General features: G+C 39.0%; 1 protein-coding gene and 2 long non-coding RNA genes across 9 annotated transcripts in view; 1 reads left to right on the top strand and 2 right to left on the bottom strand.

Moving 5' to 3' along the window:
* Window positions 1-27,080, bottom strand: part of RYR2 (ryanodine receptor 2) — a 732,481-nt gene that overhangs the window by 205,918 nt on the left and 499,483 nt on the right. For all 7 annotated transcript variants that reach the window (XM_082425485.1, XM_082425482.1, XM_082425483.1 and 4 more), the window contains 8 exons: window positions 25,057-25,216; window positions 24,591-24,677; window positions 20,900-21,126; window positions 15,259-16,069; window positions 12,251-12,451; window positions 7,010-7,115; window positions 5,530-5,673; window positions 3,552-3,825 (listed from right to left, as the gene is read on the bottom strand). In XM_082425485.1, the coding sequence (XP_082281611.1) occupies window positions 3,552-3,825; window positions 5,530-5,673; window positions 7,010-7,115; window positions 12,251-12,451; window positions 15,259-16,069; window positions 20,900-21,126; window positions 24,591-24,677; window positions 25,057-25,216 (2,010 nt within the window). The remainder of the gene's footprint in view (window positions 1-3,551; window positions 3,826-5,529; window positions 5,674-7,009; window positions 7,116-12,250; window positions 12,452-15,258; window positions 16,070-20,899; window positions 21,127-24,590; window positions 24,678-25,056; window positions 25,217-27,080) is intronic.
* On the bottom strand, window positions 123-3,015 carry LOC309643165. The gene is made up of 2 exons (XR_014253599.1): window positions 696-3,015; window positions 123-331 (listed from the first exon to the last, which is right to left on the bottom strand). It is a non-coding gene; the product is annotated as an uncharacterized lncRNA (long non-coding RNA).
* Window positions 16,077-27,080, top strand: part of LOC309643169 — a 241,475-nt gene continuing 230,471 nt past the window's right edge. The window contains exon 1 of the long non-coding RNA XR_014253603.1: window positions 16,077-19,223. This is a non-coding gene — a long non-coding RNA (uncharacterized lncRNA). The remainder of the gene's footprint in view (window positions 19,224-27,080) is intronic.

The following is a 27,080-nucleotide window of genomic DNA, read 5'->3' on the forward strand; positions in this document are numbered from 1 at the left end:
CTTTCCCTTTGAATCGGGTTACCTTAATTGAGTCACTCATCTATTCATTTAGTCATATGCTAACTTTTAGTTATTCTTGCTACATCAAGAAAGTGGAATACTGTGATTCTTTTCTTTCTTTCTTTTTTTTTTTTTGTTTTAGTTCTTCACTTTTAATTTAGCTTTGTTTAGGTTTGTGCTAATGAAGACAGTTTTTAGGTAGCACAACTCAGAAAAATGACTTGGGGGCCCAGGGCTCATACAGGTCTGATCTATTTAATGCAAGAACGAATAAGGTAAAGAAAGACATCCTTTCCTTCACATCAGATAGCAGCACATTTATCAAGAGAACCTTCAGGGCTTCCCTGGTGGTGCAGTGGTTGAGGGTCTGCCTGCCGATGCAGGGGACACGGGTTTGAGCCCTGGTCTGGGAGGATCCCACATGCCGCGGAGCAACTAGGCCCGTGAGCCACAATTACTGAGCCTGCGCGTCTGGAGCCTGTGCTCCGCAACAAGAGAGGCCGCGACAGTGAGAGGCCCGCGCACCGCGATGAAGAGTGGCCCCCGCTTGCCGCAACTGGAGAAAGCCCTCGCACAGAAACGAAGACACAACACAGCCAAAAATAAATGAATGAATGAATGAATGAATGTAGCTCTAAAATTTCTGCTCTTAGAACTTAATCAGGTTAAAAAAAAAAAAAAAAAAAAAAGAGAACCTTCAACTCTCAAACCACAGATGTAATCATGAGATCTGTTCTCCTGTTAATTCAAATCCTTTTGCATGACCTAACTTTGGAAGGTATCTAATTGAAAAATCTCATTTGCCTTTAGTTCCAGGTAAATTAAATGGATTTTTAATTCTACCACCAGTAGGCAGGTTGTCACTTATTAAATGTGTCATTTTAGGATCTTTCTAATACCACAAGAAAGTAACATTTTATCTTGTTTCATAATCATTTTGAGTTTTATCCCTACTGAGTGATTTATATGTTAATGGTACATCTTACTTGTTACATGGTCATTTAAGAAAGAAAGTGCTCTCCATTTCCTGGAAGGCTTTCTTTCTCATTTAATTAAGATCGCTTCTCAGGAGAGGCCCCCTCAGGTTAGATTTAAGTACTAATATTCCAAAAAAAAGGCTCAGGCACAGACATTTATAAATAAAGAACATAACATTAGCTTGTGTTGTTTAGGTTTTTCTGTTTTCCCTCTTTGTCCCATTAGTACACTGATCTTTAGTGTGCAATCACTATAATGATTTTTGGAATATAACCTCCCAGTTTTATGATTTCAAATACTTAATAGTCTCACAGGAAATATATAGTATGGTGTTCTGAACTTAAAATGTACATAAATATCACATAATCTGAGTCTTTCCATACTTTTGTTTCCCCTCAGAATTATTTTTCTAGCCAAAGAAAACATCGGTTATTCTATTTCCTTAGTTGTTTTTCAAAGAGCTAACACTGAGTTTTTTTAATCCTTTTTATTATTTGTGTTTTATTTTACCTGTGTCACTAGTTATCATTATCTCCTCTTTTATCTGTTATTTATAGAACCAGATTAGCTTTTTCTTGGTTGGGGGTGCTAAATATTTGTCTTTTACATCACTTTTCAACATTCTACATTCCAGATTTTTACATCCTTACATTTAGGTATTTTTTCTTATGAATATCATACAGTTTAAGCTTTTATTTTTCTCTGGTATTTTAATTCTCTCATATTTTCTTATCCCCAAATCATGCAAGCTTGTTAATGATTGCTTAGATATATGTATATATGCGCCAGTAATATACTCTCTGAAATTGATTACCTCCCATTCTTCTGAATTCCATTTTCTTTTCCAGAATATACAGCCTTTAGAAGGTCTTTCAATGAGGGACTTTAAGTAAACATTCTGAAATATCTTTGTTTTGCCCTCACTCTTGAATATGGAATATAAACTCCAATATCCAAATCCACATGAAGCACAAGCTCACGATGGTGAAATCTTAGTTGAGTAACACATTGTAAATTGATGGCTATTTTCTGTTGGAACTTTGTGATATTTCATTGAGTTATGATCTCTAGTTTTACAACTGAGAATTCTAAATATTGTTTCTTTTCAAGTGTCCTGGCTTTTTCTATTTGCTTTCAAAATATTCTATTTATCACTGGTTTTATGCTGTTTCACTATAGTCTATCCAGCTGTGGATGTGGAACGATTTGTACTCTAGGAATCTGTGAATTCATATTTTTCACCAATTCTGAAAAACTCAAGCCAATAGCTCTTCAAAGTTCCCATTCTATATATAGCTCATCTATTCTGTCTTTTCTATAACTCCTATTCAGCATATGCTGGACCTCCTTATACTATCCCCTATGTCTCTTAACTTCTCTATCTTTCAGTGTTACATTACTAATTTCCTCAGATCTATGATTCAATTTATTAATTCTCTTCAGCTTTATTTATCTATACTTTTATTAATCACTACTCTTAATTTCAATTATTGTATTTTTCATTTCTAGAACTTCTATTTGGATATTTTTCAAATCTTCATGGACCTTTTGTGTGTCTTATTTTTGGAGATTTTATTTATTCTTTCTTATTTTTAAACATTTTAAATACAGTAACTTTACGTTCTCTTTCTGGCATTCTATGATCTGAAATTCTTGGGGGAGGTGTTCTAACTCCACTCTTTGTGTATCCGCAGACCCTTGCCTATGGTGGATTGTTTCCTTGGGTGTTTTGCAAGTTTTGATTGTGGGCTAATCTTTAGTAGTATGTAGGTTTTTCCGGCAAGAATTCACAGTGAATTGAGTTGAGAAAGCACACTTCCGGGCCAAATTATATGTTAATTTCTCAGCTTGGGGATCCTTAGACTACATATGAGGTATAAATGTTAACCCTATTTAAGACTAGCGTATACAAACTATTATATATAGAATGGATAAACAACAAGGTTCTATTGTATGTCACAGGGAACTATATTCAATATCCTATAATAAACCACAATGGAAAATAATATGAAAAAGAATATATATATATATATATATAAAAATTGAATCACTTTGCTGTACACCAAAAACTAACACAACATTGCAAATCAACTATAACTCAATAAAAAAATGTTAACCCTGAAATCCACATAAAGTACAACCTATGATGTTGAATTCTAAGAACAGTTGTTTTATCCCCCATTCTTTGCTCAAGGCCCAGTAGACATAGGCAAACCTCCTTGTTATTTCCTGCTCGTGATTGTCCCCCTGTGGATTTTATTGTGTTTTTATTAATCTGTATTTTTTATATGTGATTGTACATTACTGAGAAATTAATAAAAATAAAATCTAAGATATTTGTTGTATATCATAGCCACCTTAGCATCTAGCTGTAAAATTAGTCATGTTTTGTTATTGAGCAATTTTCCTATTTAGCTTTAAAACATAATCTCTACCAAAATGACAATCTAATTTAATGATCATAAAATCTAGACAGTGTATTTATACTAATGCACCTACTGTACTACTATTGGGATAAACAACTAGAAAGAAGACATTTATAAGACAAAGGTCGTAATAGTTAAATAACTTACCCTAATCCACGAATCATAAGTTTCTCTTCTTCTTTGCCCATTCTCACACTCAGCAGAGAACGAATCTGACCAAGAGATGCCAGCAGGTTGATGGTATCCTCCACGGAAATACCATTTATAGTGTAGGTCTTTGGCAGAGCCCGGACCAGACCCCCAATGCCATCATACTGTCGATGGAGCAACACAAACATGGCCCTCACCAACTCAGGGTCTTCAATTACAGACTCTTGAGCCCATCGGACCATGGTCTCAGAAATCAGCTGCTGAAGAGTGGCTGCAAAGTAATTATGGATACTTCTTAAAAAAGGAGAATAGTAAGACACATTAGATGGGCATTTCAAATGCATATCTCAGATAGGCCAAACCGGTATCAATATTTGTGCCAGAATTTCAAAAATATATTTTTTGAAAAAAATAAACTTCATTTAAATATTTTTCAACGTCAATATGTCAATATCGATGAGTTACAGAAATGCAAGGATAAAAATACACAATATTTTCTTTAAAAACTATTCTTAAAACGAAGGCATTTAAGCTGTTTCAAAATTGTAGCCCCTTTTTCAAAACTGCTATTGGCAATCCATAGGGCAACCAACGAGTGGTCCTATTACTTTTATTTTCTTTGTTCCATTCTTTGCCTCCCAGAAGATCTGACATCATATGTCCTTATAAAGGTCAACCATGGGCATTCAAGGAGCTTTCCTTTTATCCAACTGTCTCCTCATTTGAGTCCTTTGTAGTAGCAACCTCATGAAATTATATTTCTACTTCAATTTGTATCCCTAATTGTCACTTAAAATGTCTTCAAAAGGATTTGATTGTGAAACTGTATTAAGTTGAAAAGTTACCCCATACATAGAAGATTACTTGCAATGTGACAAGCAATAAAGCACACTTAAAAGCAACAGAACTTCCAAACCTCTTAAAATATATACTAAAATTATCAAAGCTAAGTAGGGTTGATGTGATTAATTCATACATAGGTACTTAGTTCCTATCATCAATACACTGTCTGATTTCCAAAAGAAGCTATTTAACCTGTTTTAATCTATACACTAAAAAAAAAAAAAAAAAAACTACCAATTTTAACCAAATACAAAATTTAGATAAAATGCCAGTATACTTCCACGTATCTCAAAACCATGTTGTCAGTTTTAATAGGTCAAAATTGATAATAATAAAAAGTGATTCGCAAGAAACTTTGAACTCTGATTTTGAAGATCTGGCTCAAATTTGGTTGTGATACTGAAGAATAAATTTAGAAGTAATTGTATGGATAAAAGATTTCCCTTGTAAGTTAGTGTGAAAAAAACACAAAATTTTCATGAGTTTTTTTTTTTTTCTTTCCATAAAAGCCATGAATAAACCAACACTGCATCTTAAATGAATGGAGTCTCAGCAGTGAGACAGTAAGTCAGCGGATCTCACAGACCTACTTCATGAAACCCTTTTGGATGAGCGTGCAGTGTCTCAAAGACCGATTGCCTCAGCGTGCTTATTTGGTTTCACAGAGTATCAGCTGTGACTTTTCAGTTAAATATCATATGGATGAATCAGAAATGCATAAGATTTTAGGAAATATTTCAGAACCAAAATATAGTTACAGACAATATCTATTTAACCTTTAAGAAAAGGTTTAACTTGATGCAAGAATATTTGAAAGTCAATAGCATAATATTTAGATATGAAGGCTAAATTACCTGCTTTATTACTTTCTCTTGATAAGACTGATCCAATCCCTAAATGTTTACTTCTCTAGGGAGCCCATCCACCCTTTCAAAGCTGCCATCTCTCAGTCTGTTCCTACAAGTATGGCCTGATGCTGCCGTCTACTTCTGGCGGCTACAGGCATCTACTTAAGAATCTGATTCTTGGAAGCTGCAAACTCAATTTTCTCACTGGTTCATCTAGTATAATATTTAAGTGATGAGTAAATGCCGTAGTTGAGTCATTTTGGCAGTGCCCTTGCATAACTTACATGACTTCTTGGAGTCACTCTCAACGGGCTTTTCAGCTTGCTTCTTCTTTAGGTATGTCACCTTTTCTACCAAGGACAGCAGGCGTCCTCTAATTGTTAAATCACTGTTTCCATCCAGAGACCCATCTTCATCCAGCTCAATTCCTAGTAGGAAGAAAACAAAGAGAAAGAAGAAAAGAAAAAATAATATTAAAAAAACATTTAGGATAAATAATTTTCAGGTTTTACAAGTTTTTCCATTCATAGCTTAAAGCAATGCTGCCGTGTCTGAAACAGCTGATGACACTGAGTTAAGCAATCTTGCCCACTAGCACTCATAGGTAAGAGTCACTCATTGCTCTCTCTTCCTTCTTTCTCTTTTTCCCCTGTTCTTGTGATATCAGAGCTATCAGCAGCCAGTACAAAATATAAAACCAAGCAGAGAGGGGAAAAGACTCCCTTAGGAGTCAAAATCAATTGTGCTACTTGGGCTAACCCTAAGGCATCTCTTGACCTTGGGCACCATTTAGACCTATGGTTCTGCCCTGCCTAAAAACCTCCCTAGTCTTTTATCTTCCTTACTTGCTTCCAAAAATATCAGTGATATTTTAATAAGTCGAGAGACAGAGGGAGCAGATATCATTAGATATCCTAAACTAAGGAATACTTTATGTCTGAAGCAATAAATCTACCATTTTAGAGCACTCCTTTATTTACAGTATATATAGAAATGTGTGTGTGTGTGTGTATTTATAGTATAACCTTCTGGCAGTCATTCAGTGGTTCTTCATTCATAAGCTGAATTAATATACTTTTACTCTCTTCATTAAGATAAAATGAAAATAATATCACTGGCGCTATATATATACCACTTAAGAAATGGCTAATTCGTTTTCTTTCACAGAGACGCAGACGCAGACTTATCCACACCACAGCATAAAGGGAGAAAGAACCACACATTCAGAACAGCCAATCAATTCCATTTTAAAAGTTCTTAGAATAAAAATAAGGGAGAATCCCCTTAATAGATCTGGGCTACTGACATATAATTTAACGCAGGAGTTCCTTAGGTCTTAATTAATTTCAAAAGATATGTGCCAGATTTCCTAGGCCAGTCCTAAAAAGTGGCCCCTCAACCAGTTTAAATACAACTGTTTGTGATCAAATTTCTTGAGACTAAATTAACTTAACACTCCCCTCTCTGCCAAAAGCACCTGATTACATGTCCCCATTCCCCAGGCCACTGAGGGAAGGAGGGAAAATAGAGAAAGAATTTTGGTCATGGCCTGCTTGGTCTTAATGCCTTTCTGATCTCTGTACCCCTCATGACTTCCCACATGGGGGTTAGTTAACCATTTTGCCATAACAAATATTCTTATATGAACTCCTAACAGGCACCGTGTACATTTTTTAACGTATTTACATACATACTTACTTTTGTACCAGTATATGTGTACTAAAATATACATTTAATAAGAGTTGTAGGTCAAGAAGACCTTACCACAATGTGTCATCAAATCTTCATGAAAATCCAAGAGTTTGTCTTGGATTTCTTCGGGACAGGGACATTCGCTTTTGTCATCCTTAAAATTGAGAAGCATATTGATCTGAAAGTTTGGAAAAACAAAAGAGGAAGAACTAGAGTAAAAGAAAAGTGAATTCAGGAATGGCACAGCAAAGAAGATCATAAAAACCAAAGATGTTCAAAATCTGTTTTTCAGTATTCATAGATAGTTGCCCAACAGACAAAAAATCATTATCACTCAATCCAACAAACACCACAAATAAATCATTCAAATCTTAGCATGCTGAAAAATAGTTATGTCTTTTGCTTTCTCTTTCTCAATTCCACAATGTTAGCCCTTTGTATACTTGGCGTTCTTCAATCAAGATCTAAATGTTGGTTTTAAAATTTTTTATTATGCTTCTCCTAAATTTTCTTTTTTTTCCAGTTAATTTCCATGCTTTATTGAATATTTTCAAGAACTATTTTTAGAAGGATACAGTAAAGAAGGAAAACCAAACATAATTGAAGAGTAATATAATAACTTTTTTATATATATGCTTTATATATATGCTTTATAACTATGCTTTTTTCTAACATTAATGGTTCAATTAAACAAACTGCGAGAAACTTTCTTCCATTTGTTTTAGTTTTAGATACAATAGCATCAAATTCATAAATGAAGAATAGTATTAAATTCATAAATGAAGAAAAGTCTGTTCCATAATTTTCCTTTAGGAAACAATTGTAAGTTTTCTTTTTAGAGCTTTGTATTTGAATTTTTTGTTAAACTATTATTTTGAGAAAATTGTAGATTCACATGCTATTTTAAGAAATAATACAAAGAGATCCTGTGTACCCTTTACCCTGTTACCCCCTACGGTGACATCTTTCAAAACAGTAGTACAGAATCACAACCAGGACACTTACACTGATAGAGTCAAAAGAGGGAACAATTCCATCATTTCAGGATCCCTCCTGTTACCCTTTTATAACCACACCCACTTCCATCTTGCTTGCTCTTCATCCCTAATTCCTGTCAACCACTAATCTGTTCTCCGTTTCTATACTATTGGCATTTCAAGAACGTTATATAAATAGAATCATACAGTATGCATATATGTATTCCCACATGATCCTTTTGACAACCGTAGGGTCTGTAGTAATATCTTATTTCATTCCTGATTTGATAATTTGTATCTTCTCTTTCTTCCTTTGTCAGTCTCTCTAGAGTTTTATTGACTTTACAAATATTTTTAAATAACCAGCTTTTGGATTCACTGATTTTTGTAACTGTCCTGTTTTCAGTTTGCATTCATTTCTCATCTGTTCTGTATTACTTGTTTTGGGTTTATGTTGCTCTTCTTCTAAATTCTTGTGATGGCAATTTAGATTATTGCTTTGAGTGTTTTTCTCTTTTTAAATGTTAAGTATTTAATGCAATAAATTTCAGTTTTGGTTGTTTCCACAAATTTTGATATGTGATATTTTCATTTTCTTTCAGTTCAATGTAGTTTTTAATTTCTCTTGAGACTTGATTCTCAAACTATGGATTATTTAGAAGTGTGTTGTTTAGTTTCCAAGTGTTTAGAGATTTGCCTGTTACCTTTCTGTTTCTGATTTCTAATTTGACTCCACTGTGGTCAAAAAAACATTCTGTATAAAAAAATTCAATTCTTTTACATTTGTTGAGGTTGTTTCATGGCTCAGGATACAGTCCATCTTTGCAAATGTTTCATGGGCACTTGAAAAAAAAATGTGTGTTCTGTTATTGGGTGGAGTGTTCCACAAATTTCCAAAAATCCTGCTAGTTGATGACACTGTTGTATTCTCCTACATTCTTGCTGATTTTCCATCTAGCTTTTCCTTCAAATATTGAGTGAGGGGTGTTGAAGTCTCCAACTAAAATTGTGTATTTGTCTATTTCTCCTTTCAGTTCTATCTGTGTTGACTTCACATATTTTGCAGTTCTTTTGTTTAGTGCATACACATTTGTCTTCCTGGTGGATTGATCTTTTATCCTTTTGTAATGTTCCTGTCAGTCTATGATAATTTTCTTTGCTCTTACCTTCTTTTGATTAATTTTTCATGACATACCTTTTTTCATCCCTTTACTTTAAACATATCTATATTAATTATATTTTAAGTGAGTTTCTTGTAGACAGCATGTAGTTAGGCCAAGTTTTTAAAATTCACTCTGTCAATCTCTGTCTTTTACTTGGTGTATTTAGATTATTTATATTCATGAATTTACTGATATGTTTCTGTTTGTTCTCTCTGATTTATTTTTCCCAACATGCTTTGAGTTCCTTGAACTATTTTTAGGATCCCATTTTGAATTATCCTTGGTATTTTTTAGTGTATCTCTTGGCATAGCATTTTTAGTGGTTGCACTGGATATTATATTAATATATACATAATTTATCTCAGTCTACTGGTATCAATACTTTACCAGTTTAAATGAAGTATAGAAACCTTATCTTCCTTTATGTCCCTTATTCTCTCCACTGAAAATATAATTGCCTTAGATATCTCTTATGCATACACTTAGAACACATCAGACAGTTATCATTTTTGCTTTGTCCATCAAACAATTTAGAAGACTCAGGAGGAGAAGGAAATTGTATTTATCCTTAACACCTTGTGTTGTTTTGTCTTCCTTCCTGATTTTTCACATTTTCTTCTTTCATCATTTCCCTTCTGTTTAAAGAAGGCATTCTTTCAGAGTAATCAAATTCTGGTAGTTTTCCTTCATTTGAGAAAGTCTTGATTTCCCCTTCTTCCTGAAGGATATTTTCACTGCATATAGAATTCTGGTTGACAGATCTTTGCTTTCAGCACTTGAAAAATGCTGTGCCACTTCCTTCTGTCCTCCATATTTTCTGATGAGAAATCCGCTGTCATTTGAATTGTCTTTCCCCTATGAGTGTCATTTGTTTCTCAGGGCTTTCAAGATTTTTCTTAGTCAAACTTCTGAAAACTAAAGACAATGATATGTCTTGGTTTAGATTTGGTGGGTATCTCGTTTGGGATTTACTCAGTTTCTTGAATCTCTTATCTTTGTACCTTTTGCCAAATTTGAAAAGTTTTCAACTATTAATTTTTCAAGTATTTTTTCAGTTCACTCTCTTTCTCTTATCCCTCTGGAAATCTAATGCCACAAATGTGAGACCTTTTGCTATATTTGCACTCGTCCCTGAAGCTCTCTTTCTTTTTTCACTCTATTTTCTGGTTTTTCAGGCTAGGTAATTTCTGTTGTTCTCCCTTCAGTTCAATGATTCTTTTCTCTTTTTCCTCCATTCTGCTGTTAAGTCCATCCATTGAAGGTTTATAAAAATTCAGATACTGTATTTTTCACCTCTAAAATTTCCATTTGGCTCTTCTTTGCATCTTCTATTTTTTTTTTTTGCTGCAACCTTCTTTTTTTAGTTTTGTCATCTCGGAGTTTGTATCTATTGATTGCCATTTTTCATTCAAGTTTTTGCTGGTTCTTGGTGTGATGAGTGACTTTTAATTGAAACCTGGACACTTCTGGTATTATGTTATGAGACTTTGGTTCTTTAATTTAAACTTCTGGCTTCTTCTGACACTATCCAGCAGGAGAAGGGCTGGGGTGCCTCATTACTGCCAGGTGGAGTGGAAAGTTCATTTCTCCACTTGACCTCCGTGAAGGAGAGAGGGGACCTTGTTTCTGCTGTGTGAGGCTGGGAGATCCAGGTCCCCAGTGGACCTGAAGTCACACAACCCTGGCTGGAAAGGGTAAGAGTGCCTTGGTATATCTCCCTCCCTGGCCTCTACTGACACTCAGGAAGGGGTAGGTGTCATTACCACTCAGCGGGGATAAAGTCCCAGCTCCCCACAGTCCCAGCTGGAGCACCTGTGTACAGCCTGGTGAGAATGGAAGTCTAAGCTCTCCACTCAGTGTCTGCTGGTTTGGGTAGGGGGTGGGGCACAGGGTTTACTGTGGTGTTTGGCTGGAGTAGCATGGTCATTACCTAAAAGTTTTCTGTCTTGCTAGAAAAAACAGACAGTTTTTCTGGTCCTTTGGCTAGACAGAGAAGGCACTTGTTGGGGCTTTTCTTGTCTATGCCCGCTGGCGTTTCTGGGTTGCCGGCTTCTTTAGCTCCAAGTCTGGGATAGGTGAGGCAAAAAGAAAACCCAGGGAACTCACCACCACGTCATTCCTCAGCTCCCAACTTCCGTAGCCACTCTTTCTTCTATCTTTCAGAGTCTTCTTATGTTGTCTTTTATGTAATGTCCAGGGTTACAGTTGTACTTAGAAGGAAGAATAGGGAAAGGCACATGTACTCCATCTTTCCAGAAGCACAAGTCTCCCAATAGTAGTTTAACAAATGGAATTACTCTGGGAGAGGTTGGACTTGTTCTCTGCCTCAGTAAATGTTGTTTACAGCAATAAACAAGATTCCATGTCCCTTCCCTCAAAGAAATTACATTCTGGTGAGAAAAAGATAAATTCTGCAATTAGTCCCTAAACATTTTCATTCAGAGGTATCTTGGACATAGAGGGAAACAGCAAGGTAAGATATTGAAGACGCGATCTGTCAGTTATACCTTGTGACCACCATAGCTACATTTTGGTAATATCTCACACTACGAGACCCATCCTGAGGTGGACGCCAGAAAAATGCACAGTCCTAGACTAGCTCATTCTTGGGTTTAGGCATAGGCTCTCGGTTTTGCTGCACCCAAGGGAGACCTGGGTTTGGAGGTGAGCAACCAGAGGAAGAACCACAAAGAGGTGATCACTATTCCTGCAAGATTGGTGGCAGTGACACTGGGTTCTTCTAGGAGACACAAAATGAAAAGTATTAAGTCCTAGGAGTCAAGGGTGCCTATTAGCTGGGGCGGTGCTGTGCCAGCCAACGAAGACCCACCTGTGCTTGGATATTATTCCTATTTGAAGAACTTCAGAATCTGGCACAGTGGTTTCCACAGAGTCCATAATACACCTGATACCTTTTAATAAGTCTCTCATCTGTTTAAACTAACAGATAATTAGATAATTTTGGTGAGACCAAATAAGTAGGTAATTTCGGTGAGACCAAATAAGTAGGTAATTTTGGTGAGACCTATGAATACTGACTCAACGAACGTAGCCAGTTTAAAGAGAACAGGAGAAAAATACACTCGCAACTTCTGGTATCATTTTGCAACGTGTGGAACCTGAATGAACTAAAACCCAAAGTAAAAGGAAGACCTTTCAGTTCATTCTCATACCTGCTCTTGAGGCGGTGATCTGAATTCCTTTGTCTTCCTGGCTGTGAGTGCAGCCGACATGTTTAAGGCTTGCATAACTTCGTTATAGCGGAATCGTTGATTGTCTTGGAGCTTGGCTACAAAGTCATCTGAAAAGGCCACAATGGCTTCTATCCGGTGCCGGACTTGGCAGTCACAGAGGTACTGAAGTAGCAGACACATCTAAAGAGACGATTAAAAAGACACCAAATTTAATTTCTGCAACTTAGTTAATGTATATCAAATCAAAATTTGTGGCAGACACGCTTAGTTGTCAACTCTTCTCCTTTATTAACAGAATCCTGATTTTATGTAGATAGCAATGCGCTCGGTCCCAGGGGACGAAACAGAATTCGTCTAAGCCCAAATGGCAAATACCCTCTGATGTCCCTCTGATGAACAGTTACTGTCCCAGCCTCCTCTAGAGGCAAATGAGATAATGAAGAGAAGTTTGCAAGGGGTCTTCTGGGAAAGATTTTTCACCATTAATAACAGGCTAGAATATCCTCTTTTCAAAAAAACTGGCTAATGACACGATCACTGGAGGAAGAAGGAGGTGACACACTTTAGGATAAAAACCATAAACTGAGGATTGCAGGACGATAGTAAGGTCTGGGTTCCTGACGACACCACTGAGCTACGACATTCATTCTACGACTGTCTACCTCCAGACTTTAAGTTAACTAAGTGGTTTTATTGCTTATTCATTAAATGGTCAGCTGGGTATTCTTTTACCAGAAGCCCAAAGGATTTTTAACTGATAACAGCACATCAGTAGAAACATGCCTTCCAGAGAATGTTCTGCCCAAGTGTAGGGAAACATTTAAATACACTTTATACCAATTGTGATATAAATACACAGCAGTGTTAAAGAGGACTTTAAAACCCTGTCTATCACCATCCACAGCATGGCCGTTTCTGTCAATGCCAGTTCTGAGACAGCCCTAGCGTCTATGTCCCTCTCTCCATCCGCTTTGGCTTTGTCCCACCCCAGCGTAAGCACTGTCCCCTTCGGGTCTGAACCAGCATGACAGCGTCCTACTAGGTGGGCTCTGGATGACCACCCTCTCTTACTCCCCTCACAGAGAGCTCTACTGAGATTTTCAGAATAAAATTATCCTGCTAAAGTTCTTCAGAGGTTTTAATTGAAATTAGAATAAAATTCAAATCCACCATATGGCTGGTTTTAGCAAACAGCCAGACTCTGTATGAACTGCCTTCTGCCTATTATCTCACCCTCCTTCCCCGCAGACGCTGGTCTGATCTCTTCCCGAGTCAGAGCCTTTGTCATGCTCCGTGCTCCAGGTGAAAAGCTTCTAGAACACTCTTCCCCTCCTTCTTCACAAGTACTGAACTCCCGCTCCTCAATATCTGACCTCAGCTAAAAAGTCACCCTTTCAGAAAGGCCTTCCCTCACCTTACTCACAGTATTCCAGTTGAAATTTTCTCTCTTCTAGAAATCCATTCTTTTCTTTCTGAGCATTTAATGCAATGAACAATAAGATATTCTAACAGAAATACATATAAATAAGTGTATATTTCCCCCAGAGATAGTGAGCTTCCTTCACCCAGCACCCAGGGCCTGGCTCAGAGGAAGACCTCGATCAGGGCTGACTGAGGAAGGAAGAGCAAAAAAAGGGTGTCAAGGATGCAAGAGACAAACCGATGCGAATGAACCAAAGAGGCGTTAGGAAAGGGTCCTTGGGACATCTGGATGAGCACAAAGACAGGCAAGGTCTTTGATTCTTTAGAAACACAGGCAGGAAGTAAAATCTTGCGTGCGAGAATGGACACACCTACTGGTGAGCAAGCGTCCTAAGGTTGGAAGGGTAGAGGTGCGGTTGGAAACAGGCACTGAAAGCCTTGCATTTCAGGCATTCCAACAGAATGTCGGTGAAATGCATCCACGGAAACAAGGAGACGCAAGGAAACTGCTAATGAATAAGAGGGAGAAGAAATGTAACAGGGAAGAACAAATGTGACTCCATATTGGATTCGTTTCTTTTACTTTAACCTTTATATTCTATTGCTTTTGCTACAAGTTGATCACTAAAGGGATGTTGCTTAAAGTATACATAATGGTCCGTCTCCAGGGACCCTGCCTCCCATACCTGAACATTAAGCTAAAATACCTCTGTTTAAGCTCACAGGAAATATCCTGACCAGGCCCCCGCTGTGAATGGCTGCAGGAAGAAGAAATTAACACCTCCCCTCCTGAATCTGGCCAGAACCAGGAAATATCTGCAATAACTTCTTGCCCTTTTTTTTTTTTTTTTAACTTTACTTCCACATCTCTCCCTCTTTGCTCTATAAAAGAAACCAGCATCCCAATCCAGGCAAGATGGTTCTTTGGGACACCAGTCCCCCATCTTCTTGGTCTGCTGGCTTTCTGAATAAAGTCACTATTCCTTGCCCCAACACCTCGTCTCTCGATTTACTGGACAGTGCGGCGAGCAATATGAGCTTGGACTCGGTAACACTGGCAGGACAAAAACCCACCTCCTAGGCTCCTTTCAGACAGACATACACACACGCACATGCACAAATATGCACACGCACACAGACACACAGAGAAATAGCGACATGCCACACACACACATGTATGACGGGCGGACACCTATGCTCCTTTCAGACAGATATACACACACGCACATGCACAAATAGGCACACGCACACAGACACACAGAGAAATAGCGACATGCCACACACACACGTGTATGACGGGCGGACACGTACTTGACCAAGGAAACCACCTTGACAAAAACCCAAAAAAATCTGTCAACTGACTCAATTGGAAAATACATGAACTTCATTCCAAACGCAAGAAAATTAGACGGGCATGTCCCCAGGCATAACAGGAAGTTGGTTAATTTTATGAAGAACTATCTTTACCCAGGAATACAAATACACACACAGACACACACCGAAAAAGAGACAAAGGTCAGTGTTAATAGGTCGTGAAATTCACTGCGATCTTTTTCTCTGATTACCTGCAATTTAACTGGCTCGGGCAGTTTCATTTGGAGCAGGCCTTCCTTGGACCTCTTACCCCCTTTGTTTTCTTCCTCAGCGGCGCCTTCCAGCTTGGAGTCTTCCGCGCAGGCGCAGGGCTCCTTCTCTGGCGACTCGCCCTCCTCCTCGGGACCGGCAGCTTCCTTGAACACGCTGGGCTCAATCAACTGCAAGATGTGCTTCAAGTCCTCGTTGTGGAAGATGCCCATGATGAGCAGGGTGTAGAACAGCTTGATGAGAGGGACGAACAGGAACTCAGTGGTCCCCCCGACGGGGTCCCGGGCGTGAAGGCTGCCCTCTTTCACGGCCTCTGTCAGCATCCGTATGGTCTTGGCCTTCAGGATGTCCAGCGGGAACTCGGGGCTGTGCTGGTAACCCTCGTTATTAATGCTGACAAAACTCGGGGAGGAAAACTGCATCCGCGGCCGGAGGGAGGTGCTGAGGCCGATGCCCGGGAGGCCGTGCTTTTTGTTCTCGTCGGGGAAGAGGGTGATGCTCTTCGTCTCCTCCGTCATGGGGACGATGAACTCACTGTTCATCATGAGCCTGGCGGTGGCGTAGGAGCTGAGGTGGATGTCAATGAGCAGGTCGTAGTAGCCGGCGCGCAGCAAGCCGGGCATGTACTTGTTCTCGATGGCGTAGAGCAGCTGTGGTTCGTCCACGTGGCTGCACAAGGCGTGGGCCACCCGGTGATTCCCAAGCGCGCAGACGGCCGAGTAGAGCCGGAGAGTATGGTAGTGGAATTTCAGCAGTTCTTCCTGCTCTGTCAGTTCCAGGATGTCCACGGATCTGGAGACAAGAGAAGTGAAACATGGGCATTGAAAACGATCCTCCATCAGAGGAGAAATCTACATACGTCGTTGATGTCACAAGTTATGGAAACAGACACTATTTTTTAAATTAGTTTGCTATGACATGTTTGATGATAGCACAGATTTAAAAAAATCAGTTCTAGATGTTTTTAAGTTTTCTTCCAGATAGAATTTGATGTTGGAAATTTCCAGTCACTAGTGCTTGGAGCTTTCTTCATTCTTCATCACCTCAGGACTCTGAACATCTCTTTTAGATATTTGGGTCTCAAGCTGACCCTAGGGACTCCTCTCCTTTCAGAATTTGAGCACTCTTTGAAAAATCCTGAATCTCCTTTTCCAATTTGGCTAACCTGCTTCAAGAAGCCAGAAAACTTAGCCTTAGGCTATGTTGCTCTGTCTCTGACTTTAGGATCAGCTCTGAGTGTAACCAGTCAGTAGGTAAACAGAGGGATAATTCCTTTGACATAATTTACCTACTTACACGTCCCTCACAGACCCAAACATATGCCAATGCCACCCTGTTTCCACCAGGTATGTGCCACTCATGAAACAAACACTATTAGGGACATTTTCACTCAGGGAAGTTTCTGTTGGGAATCTGAGTTTATATCAGATCATTTTGCTTCTACCACACATCATGACCTTTCAACGTAATTAAACCTTAAGCATATGTCCAGAATGTACCTAAAGTCAAGTCATTCCTTTTAAAAGAAAATCTATTTTAAGAGCACATAATTCCTTTAGATGCGCTAATTTTTCTAAACTCTTTTAATTACATAGATTGTTCATGGGCAACACTATAGTATTAAAGGTAGAAACTTGATATATTGAAAATCAAGGGAACCACTCATTCATCTTGCAATGTATCCTTGGTGAGACTGTAATATAAGCTCATCAGGACAGGGGCTATTATATACTGTGGTTATTAGCATTCATCCAGCACCGAGCCTAGCACACAATGGGTACTGAATAATTATTTGTGATTATTTATTGTTAAGCTTTGTCACTATCCTTAGATACCCTGTCATCCTGCCCACACCACCTATCCATTGTACCTGTGCTTTTCAGGTCACAGGCATTCTGCTAAAACCCACTGTGGCTTGATGGGGCAGACTTATTCCAGACTCCACCTTCTGACTCTCAGAGTCAGAAGATTCATGCATTATAAAATGCCTAGCAAATAACTACCCACACTGTGTACCACCTAGACTTCCAGGAAACCACACATCTGCTGGGCCCAGTGGCTAGTACCTAGTTCTTGGAAAGGTATAATTGAGTAAGCCCCCGCCACCTCGGTGTAGTGGAGGATTCCCATATCTTAACTGGGCTCTTCAATCTCCCAAGAAGACTGTTACCCACCCCTCAGCCTGGCAGATGGCCAAAATATATAAATCCATTTATTGTAGCAACACAGAATATCTGTACTCCAGGTCCTTACTGAAGAACGCAATTCAGTCTACTGTCTGATCAATCTCAAAATGTCAGTTTCTAGAAACAACATATAAGGACTCTACAATCTACATTGCTGCTGCCACTCCCAATTCACCCCCATGATTCATTTTATGATGCCATGTTCTTTCCTATAAAGCACCCCTCCTCCCTACCAGACCAGTCTTTTAAGGTAAGGGTCATGTCTGTTTTGCTCACTCTTTTCTATCCAGTGCCAGGAACACAGTGGGCACTAATACATGTTTGTGGAATGAATGAATGAATGAATGGGAGAAATCGGAAGGATCTGTAGTCTACTTCTCATAACCTGACTTAGGTCAAGGCAAACCAAAGGATATACCTCAACTAATTCAGTGTGTCTTTCCACACCAACCCATTGTAGCAATATTCATACACTAATGAACAACGGCTTTAACTGGAGGAGAGCAAAAGAAATAACTCACTGTTTTATCTGTTATAAGCACAACGCCAAATATATCATCTAGCACATCTTTAGCGCATGCTGTAAATTGTATTGTTGTCTGTAAATATCCTCCTTCTCCCTTCTTCCCTGTAGATGGAGTCATCTTATCGACCCTACTTACTTTGGGCTTGACTACCTGACTTGCTTTGGTCAATAAAATGTAACTGGATAGAACATCTGCCACAAGGGAAAAGAAAACTCTTAGAGGTCTGTTAGCCCTCCTTCGTATCTACCCTTGACCATGGAAGCTATACGTCCCAGATCAGGGCTGCCCCGTCAACTGGGCAAGAAGGCACATGAACCACATCTGCAGACCATCTCCCCAGCCTGGAGCAGAGCTGCAGTGGACCCACGACCTCATGTAACACGAGCAAGAAATACAGGTTTCTTTGCAAGCCACCGAAATTTTGGGGGTTGCCATTACAGTAAAATCTGACTAATACAACTCATTATAGTCTTTAAAGTCTCCAGGGGAGAAATTTCCTTCATGACTCAATATCATTCTTTTATTCCTCAAATATTACAGAGTACCTATTATGTACTGATCACTGCGCACTGGTGAAATGACGGTGAACAATACAGACAAGATTCCTGCCCTAAGGGAGCTTACTGCCTAGTTAAAGAGGGAAACAACCCCAAAAATAAGTAAATTAAATTATGAGCTATGAGTGAGATATCTCATGAAAGAAACAGAGGACTGACATACAACTACTACCATTCAATTTTTAAAATATTAGTTAATTGTCATATTATTGGGGCATGAGGAACAGATTCTACTTGAATACTAGTCGGCATTTCCATTTTGGAATCTGAATTTTGAAACACATCTGATTTTTCTTTGGCTTCTACGAAGCGTGAAACCAATGTGCAACCATATGATGGTGTGATGTGAATGACTGTGGACCAGTCCTGGCTTTGTTATTTTCCTATCCTTACCTTCTCTGCAACCTGATTCCAATGACACTTTTTTTTTTTTTTTTTTTACAAATTTGCATTTCATATATTTTGGGAAATTGACTCAAATTCTTTACGGCCTATAGTAAGAATTCAAATTATCCATTCATCTGCATATAACTTATCACAGGTAATTAACATAAATGATACATTACTATGGCAGGAGTGTATGTTGGGTTTCTATGACATGCCAACATATTAAATCACAACCTTAAAACTCTCTGCTTAATAGAGAGAGAATATTTTCCCTTATAAAGAAAAATTCGTTCCCAAATGTGATGTTTCTTTTGGTTGCAGAGTAATTTTTTTAAAACATTAGATGCAATATTCCAATAAAACTTTTCTCACATAAAATAAAAAGTATGAAATTAAATTGAATCCTCTAAAGGGTGCATTATGAATGCTATATCTAATTATTTCACCTAAAAATATACAAATAAATACTAATGGATTAAAAAAAATTCACCTGGCCAGATTTTTTTCTTTGGATTTCTTCTGTTTGGAAACAGCTTTATTGAGATATCATTTACATACTATACAACTTACCTATTTACAATAAATAATTCAATGGCTTTAGTATATTAATGGAACTGGGCAACCATGACCATAATCTAAGCTTAGAACGTTTTCCTCACCCCACAAGAAACCCAGTAGTACCCAGTGGCAGTCACTCCTCAGGTCCACTGCCCCTGCCTCCCCTAAGTAAACATTATTCTACTTTCTCTCCCTAAAGATTTGCCTATTACGGACTTTTCCTGTAAATGGAATCCTATAACGTGTGGTAGTAGTGTAACTAGTTAAAAACTTAGTATAATGTTTTAAAGCTTCATCCGTTTTGTAGCACATTTAAGTACTTCATTCCTTTGTATTGCCAAATAGATTTACAGTATGTATTCACCACACTTTATTTATCCACGAATCAGTTGGTGGGCATTTGGGTTGTTCCCACTTTTTGGCTACTGTGAATAATGCTGCTCTGAAATTCGTGTACAAGTTTTTGTGTGGACATGTTTTCACTTCCCTAGGGTATATACCTAGGTGTGGAATTGAAGGCTCTTATGGTAACTCTGTACTTAACTTGTTGAGGAACGGACCAATTGTTTTCCAAAACACAGGTTAAATTTTAAAGGTATTAAAAGAAAATAAAAGTGCCAAGCATGTCTAAATATATAAAAATGAACATAGCTCCTACAGCTTTTTAAGAGTAGAGTTTTAAAATATAAGAAAAATAACAAATATGTGTGTCTTTGCATTGTTTTCGTGAAATGTTTTCACTCAGTTTGTGACTTAACTTTTTAATGATATTTTGGGAGGGAAATCTTGGTCCCAAACTTATTGATAATGAGGTTGCTAAAATGAAATCTCTGCAATTTAATTGGCTCTCACATGGAAAGACTAAAACTCATAAACAAAGCCACCTCTGAACATTAAGTGTACTTCATATTATTACTATGACTGTCTAGAACGCGTATAAACTTGTTTCCAAAGCCCTCAAGGTATTTTCACAATGCTCTTTCATCGACATCTCTTGGTCTCAGTTTTTCCCATCTGTCAAACAAAGGACTGAACTAAGTGATTTTTCTGATTCCCTCTTGACTGTCTTACAGTTCTGTGATACTCTCTTACACGGCCGCCTTAAGTCAGATGGCAGCTGTACTTGTCTGAATTTTTACTTACTGTTATTCTCATAAGCAAAACAAGAATGAGGAAAGAGATCATACACTCTCAAATCACCTCTTCACCTGTAATAATTCTGTTTCAGTAACCAAGGAGTTGAGACACAGACTTAAACTTAGGATGTACAAAATAACGTCTGCATGGCCCCAAGAAATCAGTATTTTTTAAACCCCGTTTTGTTTCCCCAGCACCACCCCTGAACCCTGGGGTAGGCATCTAATTTGATGGGTCCCCATCAGACAGTAAAGGACGCTCAGGCCTGACCTGTTCTCCTCTGGGATATGGAGAGACATGAACTGCAGAGGTTCCACACACTGCACCAGCCAGCCTTGGCGTTCACTTATTCGAGACACGTCTACCTTCAAGAACTGGTTGGGCATTCTGCTCCAGAGGACGTGTGAGAGGAACTGCACGTGGAGGCGAGGGGGACACTGCGGCACGGGGTTTTTGTGCTCGCTCTTGAATAATCCCGCTGAGAGAGGCATCACATTCTAGGAGATGGGGAAGCAGAAAAAGAATGAATGGATGACGCTTCTCGGGGGGGGGGTGGTCAATAAAGTGATGACTAGAGTTCTGCACAGGAAAGAGATAATGACGGATACGCTACGTGTTGAGCAGAGTCAATGCAAAAACTAATAGAAATTGGGTTGAGCTGCTTCTGAAAGGACAAGTGGAGAAAATTTGGGGATGTCTCCTTCCCATATACTCAATGGCACACTGAGAATGCAAGAGCAAGAGAGTATAGCCAGGTATCTTTCCTATTTCTTTACCAAGCTGGGTCCTCAGGGACGCTTGGCATGTCTTTAGCTGCTTTCATCCAAACATCCTGAAAGACTGGTCACATCCACTTGGCTTTCTCCCTCTCTTATTGTCTGTCCTTTGTCACCCACCTCATCCATCCTTAAACTACTCACACCCTCACTCATCGTCAGGCTTCTCAGGTTTGAGTAACCAGCAATATACCAGACACAGCTCAACAGATAAACCTGACTATTAAACAAGAAACACAATTTCTTTCTCCTCCACCTCTAATATGTATCTTCAACCATTCCAAGTCCTGCAGTCTGGCCTCAGGGAAAGAAAAGTCTCTGCTTTGGCAAAGCTTATTCATTCATTTATGATCGTGATACCACCCCTGCCTGCCTCTTCTGGGCCAATAAAACAATTATCTCATCTTTCCGCATTACCTTCGGATTCTCCCTCTCCTCTAGAACCCTCTCTACTGCATTATTTAGACTTGCTCGTCCTCAAGCTACTTTCCTATTCCCTTCTGCTCATGGGGACAAAAAACCCAGGCACTTGTATCAGGCACTGAGAATGTATCAGTGAAACAAAACAGACAAAATCCCTACCCTCATACAGCTTCCATTTCTTTTTCATTAGACATAAAATAAACAAAATCAGTATTAACTAGTTATTAGAAAAGAGGTCATGGAGAGAAAAAAAAAAAACAGGATGGGGGAATCAGAATGCAGGACAGTAATAATAAACAGGGTGGTCAGAATGGTGTCACTGAGAAGATGACATTTACAGAAAGATCCAAAGAGAAGAACCATGTGGATATGCAGGGGAATAAGTTTCCATGCAGAGGGAAATGTGAATGCAAAGAACCCAAGGAGGGAGTTTGCCTGGCAAGTCTGAGGAAGAGCTGGGGGCCAGGGTGGCTGCAGTGGAGTGAAGGAGGGGACAGCAGGAGGAGATGAAGTCACAGGGGTTAGAGGAGGTCAGGTGGTTTAGAACTTGAGAACCAACATCAGACCTCAGATTTTTACTCTCAGGGAAACAGGGTTTCTAGGGTTTCGAGCAGTGAAGTGAGTGACATGGTCTGATTTTTATTTTAAAATAACGACAGTCACTCAGATTCTTCTATGATAAACAGAGGGGTGAGGATGAATTAGAGGCTAGTGGCGAAATACAGATGGGAAACGATGGTGATGGAGGGCAGATCAGTAGGAGGGGTGGTGGGAGAGGTCAGAGGTGGAGGATTTGCTGGGGGGAGGAACTGGGATGCAGAATGTAAAGGAGGGAAGCCAAGGATGACTCCAAGGTTTGGGGTCTGAGTTATTAACTGACAGACAGGAAGACTCGATCAGGCAAGTCAGGAGGAGGGGGGAGTGATGGTCAGCGGTCCAGTTTTGGACATACCCAATTTGCAATATCTATGAAACACGAAACATAAATGTCAAATAGACCAATATCAGAGTCTGGGTTCTGAGAAACTACCACTTTTCCGTAAAATTTTAACTTTTTTTCAGTCATCCAAACTTGCTGCCTCCTTTCCCTCATGTTCAATCTCAAATAATAATATGAATTGAATGATCTTGAACAAAAATACTACAGCTCCTTCCATCATTTTACTGAAATTTTTCTGGCAAGGTCACTAAAGCCCTCCTACTTAACAAAAATCACGGATTCCTTTTGTCCATATTGTATTGGCTCTTCTGTGGCAGCTGCAGCCTCATTTTACAAACGCAGAAACTGAGCTCACATGGTTTAAGAAATATGTCCAAGGTCGCTGAGCCAGCATGGTAAAACTGTCTACTACATTCACCCTGAGGGGTGCCCAGCATCTCACTGTTTACAATTGCGAATTTCAACTCAATTCCTTTTCCTGAATTTCAGCAGGCTCTTCTGCTTGTTGTTGTATTAGTACCCCTTGGCTGGCCAAACTAAAAGTATTTAAATTAATCCTTTTCGGATTAACATATACACACTACTATACATAAAATAGATAACCAACAATGACCTACTGTATAGCACAGGGAACTACACCCAATATTTTGTAATATCCTATAAGGGAAGAGAATCTGAAGGAGTACACACACACACACACACACAACTGAATCACCATGCTGTACACCTGAAACTAACACGACATTGTAAATCAACTATACTTTAATTAAAAAAAAAGTCCACCCCCAAAAAAAGTAAAAAAAGAAAGAAAAAAAAATTAATCCTTGATTCTCCATTCTCCTTGAGCACCAAATCCAATTTCAACAAATCCTATTAAACCAATTCATTGACAAATTCTATTAATCTCTCCCCTAAAACATCTTCTTATGTATCACTCTCTCTCTATGATGACTTTCGTGAATCTCATCATCTTCTCCCATGTGGACAATATCAAATTGTTGATAGATAATTATTACTGCCTGCTCTCATTCATTTGAGGGCAGATATTTCTCCACATTACTACCAACATATTTTCCCAAAACAGGTTTGATTATACTCAATCCCCTGCTTCAAATTTCCACTAAAGCACCACTGCCTAGGGAACAGGTGTACACTTCTTAATGTGGCATTTAAGGCCTTTTCAACTTGGACTACCTTCCATCCATATTCATCTCTAGCCATATCCCAGAAGCATCCTTTGTTACAGTCACACTGAATTCCTTAACCTTCAGCACTTTCATGCCTATGTATTTTCACTTTCTCTCACCCTCTGTCTAGAATGCCCTCTCCTAGCAAACGTACCCTGAGATCTGTAATTCAACAGTTAAGAATCAACCTAAATGTCATCTCCTCTTTCAGCTTTATCTGATCCACCCCATCCTACTTAGTTGTCCTTTCATTTATGTTCCCAGAGTACTCAATACCTGCCACTCTCGCATTTACCACAATGTAGCATACTTTCAGCTCTTCAAGTCCGTTCACTAGCTTACCCGTGAGTTCAGTGATTACTGAGCTGTATGTAATTTGGCATTTGTGTTCTGTACAAGGCTAGTTTTATTGAATAATATACTTATGATAACCAAAGAAAACCCTTTCTAATTACTTATGTTACTCTAGTGACCTTAACGAGATTACAGAATTTTCAAATATGGAAACTTTTAAAGAATGATTTATGTGATTAATATCAGTACTAATAACGTATGGAATTAATTGAAGAAGAAGTAAATGCTATTTCCTAACAAAAAACAACCCAAATATAATACCAGGAATGAGTCTTTCTTACCTTTATTCTTCCCAACTCAAACTGAAAAACGTTGGGACTTGTAGCTTGCGCAAAAACTGCAGGAAATAATTTTGTACTTGGTTCCACCTTAAATAATCAAATAAATTTAATAATATTAGTAAAGGAAGGAACACACACAAAAATATATTTTCTTCCTAACACCTAAGAAACACTTTAGAGAAAAAGACTTTTTCTTCCTCTCATGCAGATATTCTCTTTCAATAATTATTTGGAATATTTCATTTCAGGACTATGTGAACATTTTTGGAGGAATGTACTGTTTACTCTGAAGGGCTTATAGCACTGTTATTACTCAAACAGAAGTAAAAATACAGAATTGACTCATCTGTGTTTTCATTTCCTTCTAGCTTATAATTTACTTTTTGATCTTGCAAAATGTGTTCTCCTCTCTAACGGGAATAAAGGTTTCCTCCCTGGAAGCACAAGGCCATCCCTGACCACATACCTGATAGTATGTGCTCAGCTCCTTGCCGTTGGCCGTGAAGGTGAGCAGCCCACTGGCGGTGTCCACCACGCAGCCAATCTCCAGGCCGTTGTTGTTGCGTCCTTGCCCGGGGCTCAGGCTCTCACCCGCACACACCATATAGCAGTTGCTGCGTTTGATGCTGAATTGCAAAAAAACATGTTTATCTTTGAACAAGCACAGGTAGCGTGGAAAGCATGGACGTCTGGCAAACTAAACCTAAGTTATGCTGTGCAAGCAACAAGCTCATGCTGAAATGGGACAGGTGTACAGTGGGCCCGATTCTGTGATTCTGAGCAAAACTCCATTGACTTCAGTGGACATTCTGAGTCAGGTCTTCCAATCTCTCAATTTCACACCTAATGAAGACAGGTCAACGAGTTGGAACTAAGGATAAGAACTGACCTGCACCTTCCCTCCAAAAACTCAAACCAAACTGGACCTTTTTCTGAGGTTCAAAAAAGTTTAACTATGATAAAGCAGAAACTAACACACACACACACACACACACACACAAAGTTTAACTATGTAATAATCATCCAAATTGGTAATTTTCATTCTCATGGGTTTTTTTTTTTTAACATCTTTATTGGAGTATAATTGCTTTACAATGGTGTATTAGTTTCTGCTTTATGACAAAGTGAATCAGCTATACGTTTACATACAACCCCATATCTCCTCCCTCTTACGTCTCCCTCCCACCCTCCCTATCCCACCCCTCTAGGTGGTCACAAATCTCAAGGGTTTTTTTTTTTTGTTTTTAAACCACTTGTTCTGAGATGAGAAGCACCTGTTTCTGAACACTATCAAAGTCTTTAGGCCAATTCTACATGAGCTGTCAGTGATTCGATAGATACAAAATTTGGCTAAAATTAAGTCCCTTTCTGGACGATTCCTGGTGATCTGTTATGAGAGACAGACTTAGCTGGGATGTGCGCAAGGTCTGTGATATTAACAACAAACCCCACCTGAGTTTCACCCTCCACAAAACCTTTACCAGAGAGAGTAGCAAACTTAAGTGATTTGAGTTTCACCTCCTTCCCTTTCTCTACTACTGTGCAGTGCATGTATGAATGAGGCTGGCAAAAAGGGCAAACACAGGCAAGTAGGAGGAAAAGAGCAAGAAGGCGAAGATAAAGTCAGTTTCTGAATAATCAAAAGTTGGCTGTGTTTCTATGCTCTATTTATGTAAGATTCAACAACCTTCCCTAGCCTGTATTTCCTACACCAAAAACATCAATCAGATACCATATCCCTATATTATCTCCTTTCACTGTCTCCATCTCTGAAAATCAAATATATCCCTCAGAATATTCCTGGAAACAGGTGATTTGGGCCCCCCGCAACCCCCCGCTACTGACGTAAAGCACTGTTCATTGGAGAATTTTTGCTAGGCTCACTGTCTCAAGTGTTAAGTTCACTGCGGTTCAAGTGTTACAACCTGAAGGCAGGGGAGGGAGCTTCCGGTCACCAAAAATGATGATGCAGGTATTAAAGAAAAGCAACATTATGGGGGGGGGGGCTCTTTCTATGAGACCCATCACAGCAGATCAGAGAGGATGCACGGGCACAAAAGGTAGATGCAAATGGCCAGATCTTCTCTTGTCTTATTCTGCAAGGAAGATAGCCTTCTTCACTTTTTTGAAGGTTTGGTTTGAGTTTGGTTTGTTTTGTTTTATAAATGAAAAATGATGGCACAGAAACTGTAACTGACTTACCCAAAGCCACACAGCGAGTCAATGGCAAAGCTGAGGAAAGAACCCACGGCTCCTCAGTCTGAGTTCAAATGCGTCCACCTGGTCTAAACCACTAGCCCACACTGTCTTCACCTTTATCTCCCCACCTCCTAACCAGTTCCCAAGGTGCAGATCAGACCACAGGCTAAATGCCTCACATTCACCCGTCTCTAATCCTCACACAATGGCTAAGTAATGGTAACCCAAGTCATTAGTCGTGTGCGATGTCACCTGAAGGAATATATGATTATTACCCCAAAGAGATGCACT

Source organism: Balaenoptera physalus, assembly GCF_965194825.1.
Source record: "Balaenoptera physalus genome assembly, chromosome: 14".
Lineage (NCBI taxonomy): Eukaryota > Metazoa > Chordata > Mammalia > Artiodactyla > Balaenopteridae > Balaenoptera > Balaenoptera physalus.